General features: G+C 41.0%; 1 protein-coding gene across 8 annotated transcripts in view; it reads right to left on the reverse strand.

Moving 5' to 3' along the window:
- Positions 1-17,992, reverse strand: part of GRIA3 (glutamate ionotropic receptor AMPA type subunit 3) — a 145,180-nt gene that overhangs the window by 65,153 nt on the left and 62,035 nt on the right. For all 8 annotated transcript variants that reach the window (XR_007379643.1, XM_048959396.1, XM_048959395.1 and 5 more), the window contains one exon: positions 10,199-10,386. Coding sequence is in view for 7 of the 8 variants with exons in the window: in XM_048959396.1 (XP_048815353.1) it covers positions 10,199-10,386 (188 nt within the window). In the remaining variant the exon portion in view is untranslated. The remainder of the gene's footprint in view (positions 1-10,198; positions 10,387-17,992) is intronic.

Genomic DNA, 17,992 nt, shown 5'->3' on the forward strand with positions numbered 1-17,992 from the left:
TTATTTAGACAGATGAGAACAGTGTTCTATCTCTCAGGACTGCATCTCTCTTTGCAAGTCACACCCTTCAGATCCTAACCTTCACAGCAAAATCAATCAGGACTTAAGCTACCATTCATCACTTAAAGCTATTCCAGGGAAACCAAGATCAGATACAGAGGCTCGTTACAATCACAATGAAAATTCTTTGTAGTGTATGAAGACGATTGCCAAAATGGCCAAGAGAGCTCTGCCTCTTATGTTCCCAAGAAGAGCTAGTTGTTCCTGTGACAGCTTCCCTGAAGAGACCTGTGCACTGCAGAATTTCTGAATCAGTAAATTCTTTGGCTTTTTGAGTGAGATTAATGAAGCAAAAATCAAACTGTGTTTGGAGGAAGTTCTGGAGTCACATACAGGAAAAGTAAATCAATTAAATATGTTAACCTGCAGCAGTGATTTCCAAACACTGATCATTTTAGGAAGGAGTCCATATTTTAATTGTCTGCATAGTTCTAGTATATTCTCTGATAAAGATCTCACCTTGAAAAATGTTCAGAAATGAACTGATTTCACAGAGATTCCTGTATATTCTCATGCTGGTATTTTCACAGAGTCTTCATGTCTCACAGGAAACTAACCAGAAATTAATGAAATTAAGGAAATTTCAAACCACAGCAAGTATTTTGCCTTCAGTGCCATAACTGCCTTAATTCACTACAAGTAAGCAGGCAGAGCTACTCTACTTATCAGATGGATCTTCTCTATCTACTGCTTCAGTGTTTTGTCTTCCTCCCACTTAACTCTAACCTCTCAGGTCAGACACCACCAGAAGGTCAGCAACTGTGATCTCAGGGGATTTCTCTGCTCTGATACATTTTTGGTGTGGTGATGGACAATTACCTGGTCTGAGGCAATTCAAAGGACTCTTGCCATCAAATTCCAAACATCTTTTTGAACACAATCATGCTTTTTGATGCCTTCTTTGGAATTTAATTTGGTTGGAGTATCTGGGACTCTGCAGAGTCTACTGATAAAAGATATGCAAAGATCTTCATCGTATTCTGTGTTCTTATTGCTTCTGACAAATTCTGAAGCACTCAACTTTTTTTGCATTTTACCCAGTCAAGGATGACTGTCACTCATCAGTCAAGGCTCTGGAAATGGATCCCGTGCTGTGCAAGTTCACCATCTCTGAGAAGTTTTGCTAACTTGAGAACAAATATGTTGTGTTGATATCTCTATTTTGATACCCTACTCAGCCCATAGGAATAAGAGTTTCTGTTAATTTGGGTGAACTTTTTGGTAACCATCGCATGCTTTGCACTGACACACAAACGCCTTTACAACAGACATCAGTGGTTCTTGGCTTAGGGAAGTTAAGCAAATGGTTGTATGTGGCTGTACTATTACACTTGATGGGCTCTCTCCAGCAACATTCATGGCTAAACTTCCAGATTTCCTTCAGCATGTGATGCCCTGCTCTTACCCTAACAAAAGACAGACCCATGACAGTGACAGCCCTCTTGCCTGTTAGCAGCTATGAGTCCCTTCATTGTAGTGCAAATCCATATCACACATACCAAATTGAGCACCATCAAAACTGACTTCCAGACCAGCCTCCATTACTCTCAACATCTAAAGTCACTTTCACAAAGACTATTAACAACAGCAGTCATACATTTACTCAGAAGTTTCCAGTTCTTCTGCTGGAATCAGATGTTTCACCCCCACCATCTGGTGTGAAGACACCCACATTGCTAACCACATACCCACATTGCTAACAAGCAACTCTTCTGTGATCTTCAGCACCTCACCCCTTTGACAGAGGAGATGATATCTAATTGTGCCTTTTGCCTTTCAAAATGGTGAACCTGTGCATTGGAATTTCTGAAGAGCACACTCTTGCAGTCACAGACAAACATAAACAAGGTTCATTTCTTCTCATAGCCCACAGAATAAACGATACTCTATTAGTCCTAACTTTTATCAACATGATAGGATGCATACACGTTGGAGGAAGAGAGGAAGAGATTAGGCAAACTGAGGAACAGCTATCATTTAAAAACACATAAATTTTCCTTCCATACCTCCATTCAGCATTAAAATCCCAGTCTTAGTTCCTGGAATTGAACAGAAGTCCTTGGAAACAGAATTCTGTTTATATAAACTATTATTGCATGTCAAGATCACTTCAACTATTATTGGGATATAACCCAGAAGTGTCGCAGTCGTTCAGTCCCAATGCTCAGAGGAAAGTCTTTTGTGGGGAGGGGGGGTTGTACTGCAGAGCACTGCACTTCAAGCAGACTGAAAAACACTGAATAGCAGCCAATCTCTTTTTACTTTTGAGCATTTCCTTTCCTCTTTAAATGTCCTATGAAATTAAGGGAAAGGAAATCAGTGCAACCTTCTCTAGGAAAGACAAGGTTACTTTTTCTTTTACTTTTTACTGTAAATGAATTCTACTGTGACTAGAATTGCATTCAATTTCTCTTTTCAATGCTTTGAAGGAGTTTGAAAGGTTTATTCTGCTTCACTATAAACAGCACTCAGCAATATTCGCCATATAACTTGGTGCATAAATCATGAACCAAAAGAGATTATGAAGAGTTAATTTATTTTTACTAGATTTAGTCTATGCAGCAGGGGAAGCCTCCTAACTCATATGAGGTAATAAAGTTGCAGTAATATTTTTCCATTCTGATTCTTTACGTGCATTTTTCCAGTATAAAAGATGCTCAGGGTGTTTTTAAGGCTCTGTGATGTTGCACATTATTTTATTCAACTCCTACTCCAGAGGATTGAGTTTCCAGTAGTACATACTCCATTACTGCTACAAATGCACATCCCTGGTGTCAAACAAATAAACATAATATAGTAACATGAACTTTTTAAAGCATGTGCACTCTAATTTCCTCTATAACAGTTTTGCACCTTCCCAGTTAAGCCTGCAGCATGCTGGCGTTTCAGGCTTGGCTGATGTTTTCTAGCACCTGAGTCTCTACAAATCTACCCCAGGATAGCCCTGCAAGCTTTAATCCATTCAAAACACTAGAAAGGATTTGCACTGGTGTGAAGCTGGGATAAGAGAAAGGAATCACATGTGGATATGTAATTACTGGTAGCAAGTGATTTGCGCTGGGATGATATTTTGCTGTATTAGGGTTGATACAATTCCAGTTGTAGCTGGCAATCAATGTATCACAGTTGTGGATCACACCTAGGGGCCTCATATTTAGCCATATCCCCATTAGGCTGTAGCTACTGGTTGCTTGTCTCACCCTGAAAATGAGAACTGCAGCATTTCAGTGTGCTATGAAGTGTGTTTGGGTACATCTTGGTGCAGAGGAGTCCTGAGAAGCACTACTGGTTCTCTTCCCCAGATAACAGTGATTCATTTCACACTGAACCAATTAATTCCGGTTTAGTCAGCTGTGAAAAAAAGACATAAGTTCTCGTGTGCCTTTTCTTTCACTGAGTTAGGACTTCTTCTCTTGTAAATGAACTTACAAGACACCACAGCTATCACACTGCCTCCCGTGATGTACAACGCCTGTTTGCACAGTGGTATTGTGCTATTACCATTCATTTTGATAGCGTGTTTCCTTCCTCTCCCCTCAGTTGGTTCATCTGGATTGTTGCCAAGGTGGTTGCCTTGGAAACTAATTAAGTAAAGCCTCTGGTTAGAAGCAGAGTTTCAAGCATTAAACTATTTGAGAGACAGATGCAGAAATTAAGGTAATGTCTGTGAAGACGAAAGGGTTTATCCTTTATATGGAGAAGAAAGACCTACATTAAATGCCAGAACTGAAATAAGGCAATTTCTATACAACACTGATTTTTTAAAACCTGGAAAAGATGTGCGACCAGGGATTTTAAAATCAGACATTGGCTAAGAAGAGGTGAAAGAAGATTCCCAGAGCTGTGAGGAATAGGGAGATGGACAGATGCAGCAGGACAAAAATCTGAGGAGATCACATGTTGAGCGAGTTGCAGCCAGCAGTTCCTTCTCCCCCAAATATTCTTTACCTTTAAAAGATTTCTTCTGAATCTTGTTTTTAAAAAGTACCAGCAAAGCTAATGAAAGACCAAATCCTGTCCCCACAGTCCAAGCGCTGCATGGGAAGCACCCATGTGTACATTTACTTTCAAAGAACATCAAATGTGGCAATGAGAGGCTATCACAAAACGGCCCTCAGGCTTAACTTTTCTGCTGAGACTGCCAGCAAGGGTAACAATTAATGCCAGTGCAGGAGCATGTCTCATGATGTGGACATGGGCTTAAGAATGAGTGGGATGCTTACAGGGCTTTGCGAGTGCAAATGCAAATGCACAAATTCTGTGTGCTGAAGCTGCAGAAAAAGGCAAACTGTGCAGCAAAACGTGCCTTCACAGCTACCTATTAGCTGAAATTCAAAGCAAGGACAGTCTCTCTACGAGTAGAATGGTATCAATTTAAATATTGTCTCCAGGATAATGTTCAGGATAATGATTGACTCTACACCTGCAGCAGTGTAACTGAGAAAGGATTCTGAATCACTGTACGTTTAATGGCAATGCAGAGGTTGCCACATAAATATCTCTGTAACTGCATAACAGCATACTGCAGATGTTGTGGCAAAGATATGAAAATACCAAAAGCAGATGCATGTCCGTGCATTGGTGTGCACATTTATATCCCATGAGTTATCACAAACATAAAATGAGTAACTGCTACTATCGCAGGAAAATAAAAATTCTGAATGACTTGAGGTTCATATGTCTCTGGCATAGGAAATCAGATTTGCTTGGCAGAGGTCTTCTCCATAAGTCAGCATGTAAATTTATGGAAGGACACTTTGCATTAATTTTTATTATTACTGATCAGATACATTTAAAACTGTTCTTTAATGCTTCTTGAACATTTTCAATATCTGTGCGCCATTACCTTGGTCTGTGGGACGACCAGTACTCAAACTGTTCAATTCCTGTCATTTGGAATCTGCCTTGCCTTGTGAAGTCTGGGTGATGGCTTTGGAGAGCCATTCCTATTTACAAATTAGAAATTCTATCCTCAGGTACGTGTGCAGTGTGCCACATGTGGGGCAGATTAACCCGAGATGTTGCTTCTCTCTGCTTTAGCAATCCATCTCCAGCTCTTTATTAGTTTTACAGCTGAGAGCAGTAGGCCCTTTAGGCAGATACAGCTGTCAGTTCTGACATATGCCCATTTTTTTTACTTACCTTTTGCTAGCTACAGTCCTGAGGGTAACTGACTCAAGTAGTTCCCTTTTGCTTCCCACAAGCCCAAACAAACCTGAAACTCTCTGAATGTGAGGGGAAAGAAGTGACCTGTCACTCTGCTTTAGATCCCAGTTTCAACAATACTCATGGGCATCTAATGAAGGAATGCCCTAAATATTAAGTTTCTAGTTTGCTGGAAATATAAAAATGAACTGTACCACTTTCTGAATGATGTTATACAACACCATACATACTGGATGCTCTCTCCTTCAAGTGTCCTATTGTGTTTATAGGCAGTTATTGTTGCTATTTTTGATGACTACTGGTGCAACCTAATGCTGTGTTTTTGCATTTATTCTTCTGACAAATGGCAAAGCTGTTTTGTAGCAAGCCCAGTCCTTTGTGATCTGAGCAGGTATGCAGAGGGAGAAAAACTTGGAGATAGTCTTCTTAATCTCAAACGTTCACACTCAAATGTCAAGTCACAGTCAGTGCCAGGATAGGACAGAGTTCAGTCAATCAGATTACCCTTCTTAATCCCATGGATGCTTTACTTCAAGTCATCTTTGACAGTTTCATTATCATCGTAAAATTTTGGGGACTGCATTCTCTGCTATAATATTACTTCTGCTTTGTGAGATGCCTCCACTCAGAAAAGAGATTACCTTGGAACCTAACCTATATGGCTGTGTTTGGAGATAGTACCCTTTTGATAAAAGCACACGGTCTCTGGAATAATTGGGTCTTTTGTAAAGTTTCACCATTTTGATCCCAAATGGAGTTTCTTCCTCCTTATTTTCCCTCGGGAGCTTTACTTCTAAATGGACACAAAGCCACTCTAGTCTGAAATACAGTCTGTTATCTTGGGAATAAGAAAAAACACATTTTTTAACTCGAAAACATGCCTCTAAATACACGGTCGAATAGGCTAAAGCTTACTGTTAGTTTTCAGAAGAAAATGTTCAGTTTACGAGAACAAAATATTATATCTGTCCATGAAGGAATACAGTAATATTTTAGCACCAAGGGAAAAGAAGTGTGGGGAGCTTATGAATTTTGCATGACATAAGTGTTGCTATCCGTATGCTTGAGAGGACACTAGATGATTAAATTGGATATAGCTTTGTTGTGCAAGAAGTGATATGGATCCACATGGTTACAGAACTACAGGGCAAATGAAGAAACAGACGGCAACCAGGAGAATGACTATTGATTTCTGTGCTTCCTTTTAGTCCACAGGTAAGAAGATATAACTAGAGGTGATCTGGGCACGGCCTCCACCTTTATCCACAATATGGAGCCACAAAAGGATTCTCTGGGATGCTGAACGAAATCGGATGTGCTACACAGGGAAACCTCACACAAAACAGGTTATCCAGAAAGAGTGCAAACTATGGTGTCCTCCTTCTCTTCCTTTACATTCACCCACCAGGAGAAAACCCTTCATGGGTACCAGCCAGCCCTGAGGATAGAAATACCTCATATGACAGGCATCAGAACTTGGAAACAGTTGGACATACAGATGTGCCAGACATTAAAGGCATGTGGACTATGAAGGTCACTGTCTCACATATCTGCATGCCACTGGAGGTAGGTACAAAATATTCCAGTAGGACCTGAAGTCTCTGAAGAAAATCCTTAGGTAGGTATTTGGCTTTAGGTAAGCCTACACCTTTGGAAGAGAGGCGCATCCCTGTTTGAACTGGTTGAAAAAAACATCAAAGGAAGAGAACTGCACTCACTGACCAGCCTGACTCTTGAGAAGAGGTCACTCTTCTTTAATCTGAGCACTAACACAAAGCCACAATATGTGATTTCTGGAGCAGAGACCTGACAAGTTGCTGAACAGTCTGGTAATGTGCCTAAAAGTCTGATAGCAAACTCAGAACGTGCATAGATTGTTCAGTGGTTTATGATCCATTTATTTCTGCTATGATTTGTGTTCTTAAATAAGACCTATTTCCATTTCTCAAATCTAGGTTCCCTAACAAGTGCTGTCCTTGCAGAATGAAATGGCAGTCGCCACACCTCCAGGGTGTCCGTAGGCAGTCACCTTCCCTGGGGGCAGGCACTGCTCCTGGGGGGAGCCTTGAGGATGGGCCCTGAGGGGTCCAGAGAAAGAAGGATGGAAAGGGTAATGGTGCTGAGGCAGCCTATGGCAACGGCTGTGGGAAGTCTGTCCTTCAGATCTGTGCCATCACAGGCAGGGAGCCCTGATGGTTTCCCCTTTTCTCTTGCTGGGTATACCTGCAGTGATGTAGTCAGCATGGAGATGTTACTGCCTTGTAGCTGAGCAGCCCCTATAGATTCCATGCATAGCACTAATCTGACTTTCTAAACTGCAATCAAACACAGATTTGAAATATGCAAATCCAGAGTTATCTTTCCCCTCAATGGTATGCTATCAGCAAACACAGCTGGCTGTAACGAAGACAACTCACCATTCCCTTGAGCAAACTGGATGGCTGGGTTTAATACTGCACGTATTTGTGAAATTTTTTAGCTACCTTATGAGAAGATAACAAGGAAAGGAGATGAGATGGAACGAAATGCCTAAAACCAATAGTTATTCAGCTGACAATCTGGGGACCTGCATTACTGACTTTCCCTGCAGAAACTTAATCATTCCTCTTGAATTCCAGATTAAAAAACAAACATAAAACTCTGGAAAATGTTGCCAGAAGGTATTTTTAACACATGAGGCACCAGCTAGGGATATGCTTGGACAATTTTTCTGTCAAGTGAATGGTCCTGCTGAAATAAATGGGATAATATGCCTATGAAAATATTGCACAACAGGAATCCACTTGTTGGACTTCTAATGAGACAGGATTAGTACCAAAGTATTTGTCTCAGAAGCTACATTTGGTTTGCCTTACAGGTTTTTGTTTCCTAAACAAAATATTGTAAATCCATTTCTGATACTGCAAATTCAAACAATTTTGCTCATGAGTACCTTAAGTAAAACTAAGGGAAAATAATTATATTACACCCATGGGACAACACACGGGACATAACACTTGCATGTGAAAATGTCTGACAGGTTTGGTTGCAAAGCAATGGACTAACTGGATTCAACTGCTTGGCTAAAGCTGATTGAGTTACAAAGTCCAACCAGAAGGAAATTTTTAGATCTTTTAGAAATATTTCAGATTATTTTGGATAAAGATTTCATGAAAAGTAAGTTCAAAAGACGGACAGTGAGCATAACAACAGAGAAAAGCCTCATTTAATCATACAGGGACGAGCTGTGTGCAAACTGAAGGCAAGAGAAAGGGCTATAACTATGCCAAAGTGTGAGCAAACTATTGTAGAGTTCAGGGATACCTGGCAGCCCCAGCACCAAATCTTTAGTTACACAGATGCTAATAACATGAATAAAAAGTGGAATCAAATATTCAGTAAAATTATAACTTCTTTGTCTTTCAGCTTCAAATGGCTGCAGAAGAAACATTTGCCAATTGTTCTGCTAGATCATTTGCTTGGTGCTTGGCTTTCATGCTTGGCTTTCAAATGGTTTGACTATTTTTCTCTCACTTGCACATTATAATAAGAAGAGTGAATAAAATGTAAATGGACTTAGAAAGATCAAACAAAGTGCCTATTCTCCAGCTGAGAGTGGACCCAAAGTGTTATTAATCTCGGCTTGGGTGTTCTCTTGCATCACTGAAAAAAGATTGGGCTGTAGTCTTTTGCAAGAATATAAGCAAAAGGAAGAAAGTAAAAGTTAAGTTTCTTACAGTTCATGAACTTCCCCAAAGAGAATAGTCACCATATTGACTGAAAATTACAGTGTAGAATGCAATACTACATGTTAGTATTACAATCATTTAGCAGTAGAGTTTTGGGTCAGCATGGCCTTGTGCTACGCTCTTGAGACAAAGCTCCCTCCTCTGCCTGTTGCTGTCTATCACCAGCATCTCTGGGACCTGTGGCAGTGATTCATCCCCACACACCAGCCCTCCACCATACCTCAGGGCTGGACCAAAATGGAATATATTGGAAGAAACTCGGAGAACGTATCTTTTGCATTTCCAGGATCTGTTTATAGCAGTGAGGTCAGCTTGCTACTAGCATACAAGACAACATTTCTAAAAGAATGCTAATGCTTCATGAAATTTAAATGATACTTTTGATCTATTCTGTATCGTAAATCCCCAGTTAAATTTATGAGTTGGTCGTAATCAGAGGGTTTTTCAGTCTTAAGACAAATGAATTTCCACATGTCAGTGATAGATAGCCACATAGATTAGGTCCTGTACCAACCCTGGCTAGGTGGCAAGTCCAGGCAGAGGCACCCTCTCTGTTTTTGCTTCCCATGATGTCTGTCTGTCTCTTCAAGCATGCTGTGCAGAGAGGGATGCAGGTATTTTGGATTGCAACCTGACACGGCTGTGGGTGAAGAAGGCTGGGCAACAGCAAACTAGTGACTCAAAACTGGGCCCTCATCAGAAAAGGTGAATTCTATCACCTCCGATTTAGGCTCGTCAACAGCTCCAGCCGTGCAGAGGGAAGGGATTAATGTCCCCAAAAGCACTAAGGAACAGTTTGGACTTTTTGAACCGTTTGGACCAGTTGAATTTTTCATCAGCAATATTTGCATTTGAGAATTGTTTAACTGGCCTTTTATTTCCTGTCCCAGGTTCCATTTAACAAACCACACCTGCCTGGCACTCCCTGCAAGAAACCCTGGCAGTAGTAATGCTGCTCTGGTGGATGAGGCTTCAGAATCTTAACCTACTTAAAAATAATACATTATTAACATTTGGAAAAAATATCACAGAGACATTTCCTGGTAAGTTACATGTAAGTACCGCCACCAACTGTGGACATCAGTGAGGAATTTTAACTTTACTAGGTAACTGGCTGGTCACTGGGACTCAAACCTTTAATTATTTAATTAAATTTAATTAATTTCTAGGAATGGACAGTTATGGAAACATTAACAAAATGTATCATTGAGAAACCACAGTTCCAGAAAGTTTCAAAAACATACCTGTTCCAAAATGGTGTTTATTCTGTCTACTTCACAGTCAATTAAGTATCTTTTTTCTTGTCGCCTGTCCATTTCCTCTATAATTCTTCTGAATTCTTGAACATCCTTTATGCTTCCTACAGATCTGGCTGTCACTTGCCAGTTGTTTTGAACTGCTGCTTCCATAATTGCCTGGAGAATGGAAAATCCTGTAGCAGGAGAGATAATGCAGCCATTTAAAATCAGAACAAAAGTAGAAACTATTTTGGATGTTTAATAAAGTGTTTGCAAAAAATACATCATCCAAAGGGACACAGACCAGCTAATAACCTGGAATTGTTTCATTACTTGAGAGAGCTACAGCGTAAGGACCAGTTTCTTATTTCTGCTATGCCACTGCCAAAGTCACTGACTTCAGCAGAACTGTTTGGTGGTATACGACTGTGAGGCGCATCAGAATCTGTCCAATATATCATATTATGACCCTCTCAGGGATGTTTATAGTCGCACTGGGGTTGATGCCAGCTGAGAATAGGAGCCTGCAGCCATTACTTGGGCAAAAGTCCATCAGTTTGAAGAGCCGGACAGAAGGGGTAATTTGCCTGTGCAGACTGCAGCAATGGGTCATTAACTGGCAAAGGTCCAAGCACTGCACAAGAATGCCAATTAAGGCATTGTACCAGCTATGGGAGCCCTGAACCATGAGAGAATATTTTACTGACATTCACTCGGACTTCAAAAAATGTTTTTTAAATACGGAGCGTAGCAGCATTAACTCTACTTTCAATGCTTCTGTTGAGGGAATACCAACTTATTCAGCAGCCGAAACAGCAGAGAGAATCAGCATGGACCAACCAAAGGCTGCACTGTGGGAAGTTATACAAGCAAACAACATTTCATTTCAACATTTCTTGGGAACAGCTGTGCCTGGGCTGCAGGAAGAACTCAAATCCCCAAGTGAGAGATGGTGCAACTGCATACGGCAACTTCCTTCAAGTCATGCCATGCAGGGGAGGCACCGAACATAAATTTGCATCCCTTTATTTCTGTATGTAGCTGAGAATTTGGTGAATTGCCTGTTTTGATTCAGGAAATTCAATTTTTCGCATTGTTCTTTCCAAACTGGGTAGATGCCAATCAAATACAGAGCTCATCTCCTTCAAACCCACACAGTTGTCTCCAGTGTAGATTCTGGATATAGAAACATCCACATGAGCTACACTTCTGCCCAGATAATTTATAGGCAGAACTTTCTGTCTAATCATTTGGTCATGCTGTGGATTTCTTATCCACATCCAGGCTCGAGAAGCTCAGGATGTCTTCACACCCACGAACACCTACATAAGCATACATGTTCAACAGATCAGTTCACCATGCTCTGTGATAACCCGTCCCCTGTGCTCCTGAAGCTGAAAAGACTTTGAGTTACAGAGAAGCAAAATATTCACTGTTTCGTGCTGTACCACTAGCTATCTGTCATTGCAGGGCTATGCTGATAACAAACAACTTGTGCCAGAGTCTGATTTTCTGCAGCCTGCTGTAAATCCACAGCGGCCGTCTGAAGGCAGGAGTTGCACCATAGCAGCATTACAGATACAAAGAAGGAAAGGGTGATTTTCTAGACTGCAGTTAGATTATTACAATTCACCATGTGGCTTCCTTAAGTCTCACGCAGATGCCCTTACTCTCCCAAGGAAACCTTCCCGATTCTTCACGCTTTTCCTCATATGAATGTGCTTTTTCACCACGATAGGTGGTGACAATTAATATGTACACTGGTTGGGAATTCTTTCTGGCATCTGCTTTCCCCTGAGACTATTGAAACAGAGGCATTTACATATGTATAGTACAATGAACTCGGTCTTCCTTAACATCATATTTTACAAAAATGGCTGTGATATCTGTGACAGCATTATGATTCCATTCCATGTAGGAGGAAGATCTAGGCCTGAGATACTTGCTTGGCTAAAAATTAGGAATTCTGATGTGAGAGCACAAAAAGCACTAATGGGGACTTACAAACACTTTGAGTATAAAGATATGTTTTTTAAAAAAGTGATTCTAGAAAGCAATGAATATTTATAACTTTGTTTCATCATTCATATGACATGCAAGTATGAATCTTGAAGTTTCTTTAAGCAGCAGAACACAGATCATAAGTATTTTTTTTCACTCAGAATTGAAAAAAAATGGTTTAACAGATTGTAAAAAAACTTGACACTTTAAAAAATCAATAGCTCTTTTTGGTTTATAACATGCAAAGCTTACAAACCGTCTCAACGAAATAAATGGAAACGAACGTGCTGGAGTGCAGATGCCATCGACTGACTGCCATGTGCCCTTGTTTCATTTTTGAATCAGAGCTCACTTCATCAATCTTGAATATCTCAGAAGAAAGCTTGGCAATTTTTCTGATTTTGTCCCACTGTTTGCTTATATTTGTGTGTGCGAGGTGGTGTTTTTGCACATATGTGTATTAGTTGTTACCATTTCGAGAAAGAGAAAAACAAGGTTAGTCAGTGGCCTTTCTCCTCTTTGTGAAAGTACAACAATACAATCACAACACTTTCAATGCAAAACAAACAAGTTGCAGAACTTCCCCATTTAACACACCTATGGCCACCACCTGTGCCGTGTCAGCCAGCTGCTGGGGATGCCTTCCCCACCATGGCAAGTGCCACTTGCCCCTCCTCTGACAACTCCCTGGGGCCCTTTACAAGCCCATTCCCTTGCTTTTCAGAAACCCCACTCAGCACTGCTGCTTGCAGAAAGGCAGTGCAGGTGCTCCTTCACAACCATGTGTTTCCCGACCTCTGGTGCCTACTATGCTGATTGCCTTCAGCACCATTTACTGCATTTTGCATTGCTCCCCATTATGTGTTATTTCTAAAGACGACATGTCCAGGCTCCAGCTGTACTTTACCATTAAAAGTGCTGTTATATAAGCAGTGAGACTGTGTAAACAAAAGGACCATTTTAGCTTCAAATATGAACTCTTCTTGCTCCTTAACAATGCAATGCAAGCTGTGGCTCTTCAGGGCTACGTCTGAGTAATGAATGAACAAATGGTGCTCCCTGCTTTGTACACATCAGTGACCAGACCTGCATGCTGAGCCTTCCCATCTCCTGCCCTCCAGCCAGTGCACTGCAGGGATGCTGTACAAAGGATGCTCATTCCAACACCCCCAGTGGTGCGGATCTCTCAGGAGTGCCTTGCAGCCCAGCTGCCCTGCAGGAAGCAGCCAGACACCCAGCTATCTCTGCTTTGTAGCTTTCTGTGGTCTGCATCATTGCTACCCGGAAAGGCTAAAGAACTGGCAATCCATAACAGATATGTGAAGATGCAATGCAGAAAGGGTTTTCATTAATATTGTTGCTGGTCTATGCTGTTTCAAATGTTAAAGCCAAAAAAATACTTATAAGGCAAGAAAAATGACTTTCTTCTCTGAGATGACAGCAACAAGGCCATCTCTAAGCAGGCTCACAACAACACCATGACTGAAATTCAGCAGTTGCTCATTCTATAGCTATTGATATGAACACGTACAACAGGAAAACCTCAGTCAGCCCCAAACCTGATCTTTTAAATACTTTTTTCCTTAGTCAGACTGTGGCTATGAAGGAAGCAGGATGAAGAACACATTTCTCTGGAAGTGCTGCTGCTGGAAGTGCATCTTGCTGATGAAGGGGACAGTCTCTTAAGCAGGGTCTGTGGTGACAGAACAAGGGGAAATGGCTTCAAGCTTAAAGAAGGTAGATTTAGGTTGGATATAAGGAAAAAGACTTTTACAGTGAAGGTGGGGAGGCATTGGAACAGGCCACCCAAAGAGATGGTGGGTGTCTTGTTCCTGGAGACATTCAAGTGAGGTTTGATCAGGCTCTGAGCACCTGATGGAGCTGTAGGTGTCCCTGGTCACTGCAGGGAAGTTGCACTAGATGACCTCTAAGGGTCCCTTCCAACTCTAATGATTCTATGATTCAACGCCAGCCCTTTTGATGACACCGTGTCCCTTTGCTATGACACCAACACACTGGCATTACTGACATACAGGTATCTCTGGCCACACGACGACAAGGTCCATACTTGGCAGGTCACACAACAGTCATGTTATGCTTTGGGAGATTCTAACCATGTCCTGTGGGGGAGCTTCACCTGTGACTGCTGAATGCAACCACACAAGTCAGTCTGACCTGTACCTACTAAAAGCACCAACTCTGGAATTAATATTCAAGTGCAACGTAGACCAACTTATTCTTGAATTATTAATGATTTAAAAAAGCTAACCCTCACCTAAATTGTCAGCAAAATGACTGGGCTGGAAGAAACTACAGCAATAAAACTCAAATAAAACAAGTGCCCAACTTACTACTTAGTGAGCTGAAGCAAGTACTTTGATTTTTGCTGACTGAAACTTGCAAAGAGAGAAAATATTCAATACAATTTTTCCTTAGAGCATGGAAAATATAATTTGTTGCAATGCTGTATCTGTGCTTTAAACAAGCCAGACAGAATTACATTCTGGGCAGCCCTCACTGCAGCCAGACTCAGACATACACACGCTCAGCATCTTCACAGGAAGAAATGCTTCTGTCTTTGTCTTTCAGATAGTTATTTTGATACAATGTCTGACCCTACCAGCAGAGGTGAAAAGGACATTTAACTCTTTTTCATCCGTTCATGAAGCTCACAAAACATCTCCCACACCCCATAAGCAAAATTCACCTACACAGTCTGCTCAGCCAGATGAAATTCTACATAATTCATCACTGAACTTATTTAGACAACAGCAGTTGTTAATATGCCATGAGTAAATGACCACACTGGAACATCTGTAAAATCACACGAGAGCCCTCACAGATGGCACCAAAGTACTAAGAAAAGATTACCAGTGATGTAATGAACTCCTTTTCTGAATGTTCCTGGTAAGACCTTGGATCTTAACCTCCATTTAGAAATGGAAGATTATTTACTTGCAGTCCCTCTTTCTTTTTTCCTTGATGAGTACATTAGATCTTTAAGGAGTATATTTTCCTGGAAGGCAGCATGTTTTTGCCTGGTGAATATCCTGAATATCAGCTTGGATCCAAACACTTGTATTTTGAATCTGTGACATGACCCAAAGAACTGAGATTCTGGCTTACGAGCAAAATTCAGGGATTTAACTGTGGGCTCACATTTGACCAGACCAGGAAGGAGGCCATCAAGGTAAGTGTTTCCTCAAGCCAAACACAAGTCCTATGATGCCAACTTACTTTTCAAGAGTAGCAGAGGTCTGTAAGTTGAGCTACACACAGATACTCTGTGTGTTTGGAGCTGAGCCTAGCACTAATATAAAGCAAATGGGTCGACACAACACGTGTGATTAAAAACCAGCTACCCAACTCAAATCCTGCCCTATCATTCAAAGTGCAAGCATGTTAGTTTGGTAAGCACCCTTTGCCTGCATCTGCTCAATGATATTGAAGTAGGGGAAGAAGCAATGAATGAGCTGCTAAATTAATCATCAGAAAGAGAGGCGGCAACTGAGTGTTACACTGGAATGCTCTCTCAGTCCAAAACATGTATGCTCAAATTATTAAATAAAAGTTGAATAACCACATTCCATTTGTTTTTGACTACTGTTTTTGACCGGTTTCTGTCTGGTAACCAACATGTGAAGTGCTACACTCTGCTGTTCTGCTAGCAGACAATCTTCTAGACCAAGCAGCAAACACATTGTAATGTTAGTTGTTGCTTCTATTTGGATTCAGTAAACTTCTAGTCTCCCCTGTACACACATTATATTACTGCAACCTGTCACCCATAAACACAGAAATCTATACAAACAGGCACGTCGGCTTGGATGTGTGCAAGTGAACTTGCTTGGCTCTAAAAGAGAATTTACAGGAACCATCTGGTCTGCATTTGTTCAGGATGGGATACAGGTAAACATGCAGGAATTCAGATCTGCCAAAGGCAAGTAAAAGCCTTATTTATTTTTTTTTTTAAGTTCTTCTTTCAGAATGCTTTTCACCTTGATCTGCTCTTCTCTAACATTCTTGCATCTAATTCATCTCAAATTTTACTCAGGTTTTAGGTCAATGCAACTCAGTGATTTTGAATACAGCTGTGCCAGTGTAAAATGAGAGTAATGTAGTAAGGGAGCAAAGAGTACAATAACCAAGGGCAGATGTAAAGATACCATAAGCAATGCTGTCACTTCTCTAAGAGGACTTTTACATATGACTTTCACAATGATGTTGACAGGTCTCCTAGCATATGACATACAGGTACATCTCAACACAATATTATGATCTGAAGCTTATTGAAACAACTGTGTCTAGTTTTAGCTTTGCCATTCTTTAAACGTTTTCAAGTGAATAACAATATTTGAGCTGTTATAGTCTTCTGGATGCAAATGGGTAACAAAACAGATGAGATGAAGGCACTTAAAAACCAGAGCATTCTACCTGGGGAAAATATAACAGGTAAACAATTGTGCAGAGAATGCAGAAGAACTAGCAAGAAGACAAAATAAAGCAATAATATAATCTGAGAAGTGACAAAAGGTGAAGAGCATTGTGTTGTCCAGTGGGCATAGGCTGCAGGGTATTATCTCTGCATTTACTACTAGAAAAAAACCCCTCTTGATACTTATGCTGTAGAAAGATGACAGAGATAGTGGTGAGGGCATCCATCACCAGAGGATGCTGAGATCTTGGAGACATGGGCCTAAGGATTATGGAGCAGAGACCTCCCAAAAGGAAAACAGTTTTTACACAGAAGCAGTGGAACCATGAAGCTACACAAACATAAAAAATAATTAACTTCCAAGTTTTAGGATCTGAATGCAAATAATTAAATGGCTTAAGTGCAGAGTGATCTCATTTGCCAAGTTCTACACTGAGTCAAGGGCTTTGTCTCTTTCCAGCAGAGACCTGAAAGCCTGAAATTACAAATCAAGCACAATACTGTCACAAACACAGTGGGATTCAAAACTTGGAGCTGAACTCCAGTGATATTCCTGCCCAGTGCCTATTTCCTGAGTGCTCTGAATTCTCCAGCAAGGACATGCTCCAAGAGACAGCAGCAAACTCAGAAAACATCATTTACTCACTACAGTTCTGCATCCAACTGCTGTCAGGAGACCAAAAACCTAGCCTGCCAGATGCTACCAAGTTGACTAAAATGAGGCCTTAAGTCTGCCCTTAACTTCAGGCACATTTGGATGACAGCCTGTAATGCTACAATGTGATGGAAAGCACAGCAACGATAGCAGGACAGCAATGTCCCAGGCTGCAGCATGCGAGGATATGCCCAAATGCAGCAGCCTTAGACACAGAAGCAAAAGGAAAAAAAATTGCTTGACCTTGGAAGGCCTCAGATAGGCAGGGATCTCCATCAAGATACTCCCATCTCCACTGTCAACCCTTACATGAGGTCTGGGAAGAGGTGGATCCTGGCTCCACCCGTCCAGTCACTCAGGTGCATTGCATGGATCTGAGCTCCCACAGGTTGGCCCTACTTTCCCACCAGGTGCTCAATCACTGGTTCAAGCCATGACTTAGCACCTCCTCTACGCAGTCCCTTTGGTTCTCTTTCTAGTTTGAGAGAGAGATAACATAAGAGAACAAAGTTTTTTTCCATGTTTGTAAGAGGCATGGAAACCAATGAAAGGTAACACAGACATGAAGCTGTGTAAGGCATCATTTTGTAGGAATCGTTCATGACCTGCACCTGCAATTGAGAAGCTGAAAGAGAACAAAAATCCCAACGTGTTGACTAGCACTCAACTGATGAGGCTAATTACTGCATGTTAAAAATACATACCTAAT

Source organism: Lagopus muta, chromosome 13 (assembly GCF_023343835.1).
Source record: "Lagopus muta isolate bLagMut1 chromosome 13, bLagMut1 primary, whole genome shotgun sequence".
NCBI classification, from domain to species: domain Eukaryota; kingdom Metazoa; phylum Chordata; class Aves; order Galliformes; family Phasianidae; genus Lagopus; species Lagopus muta.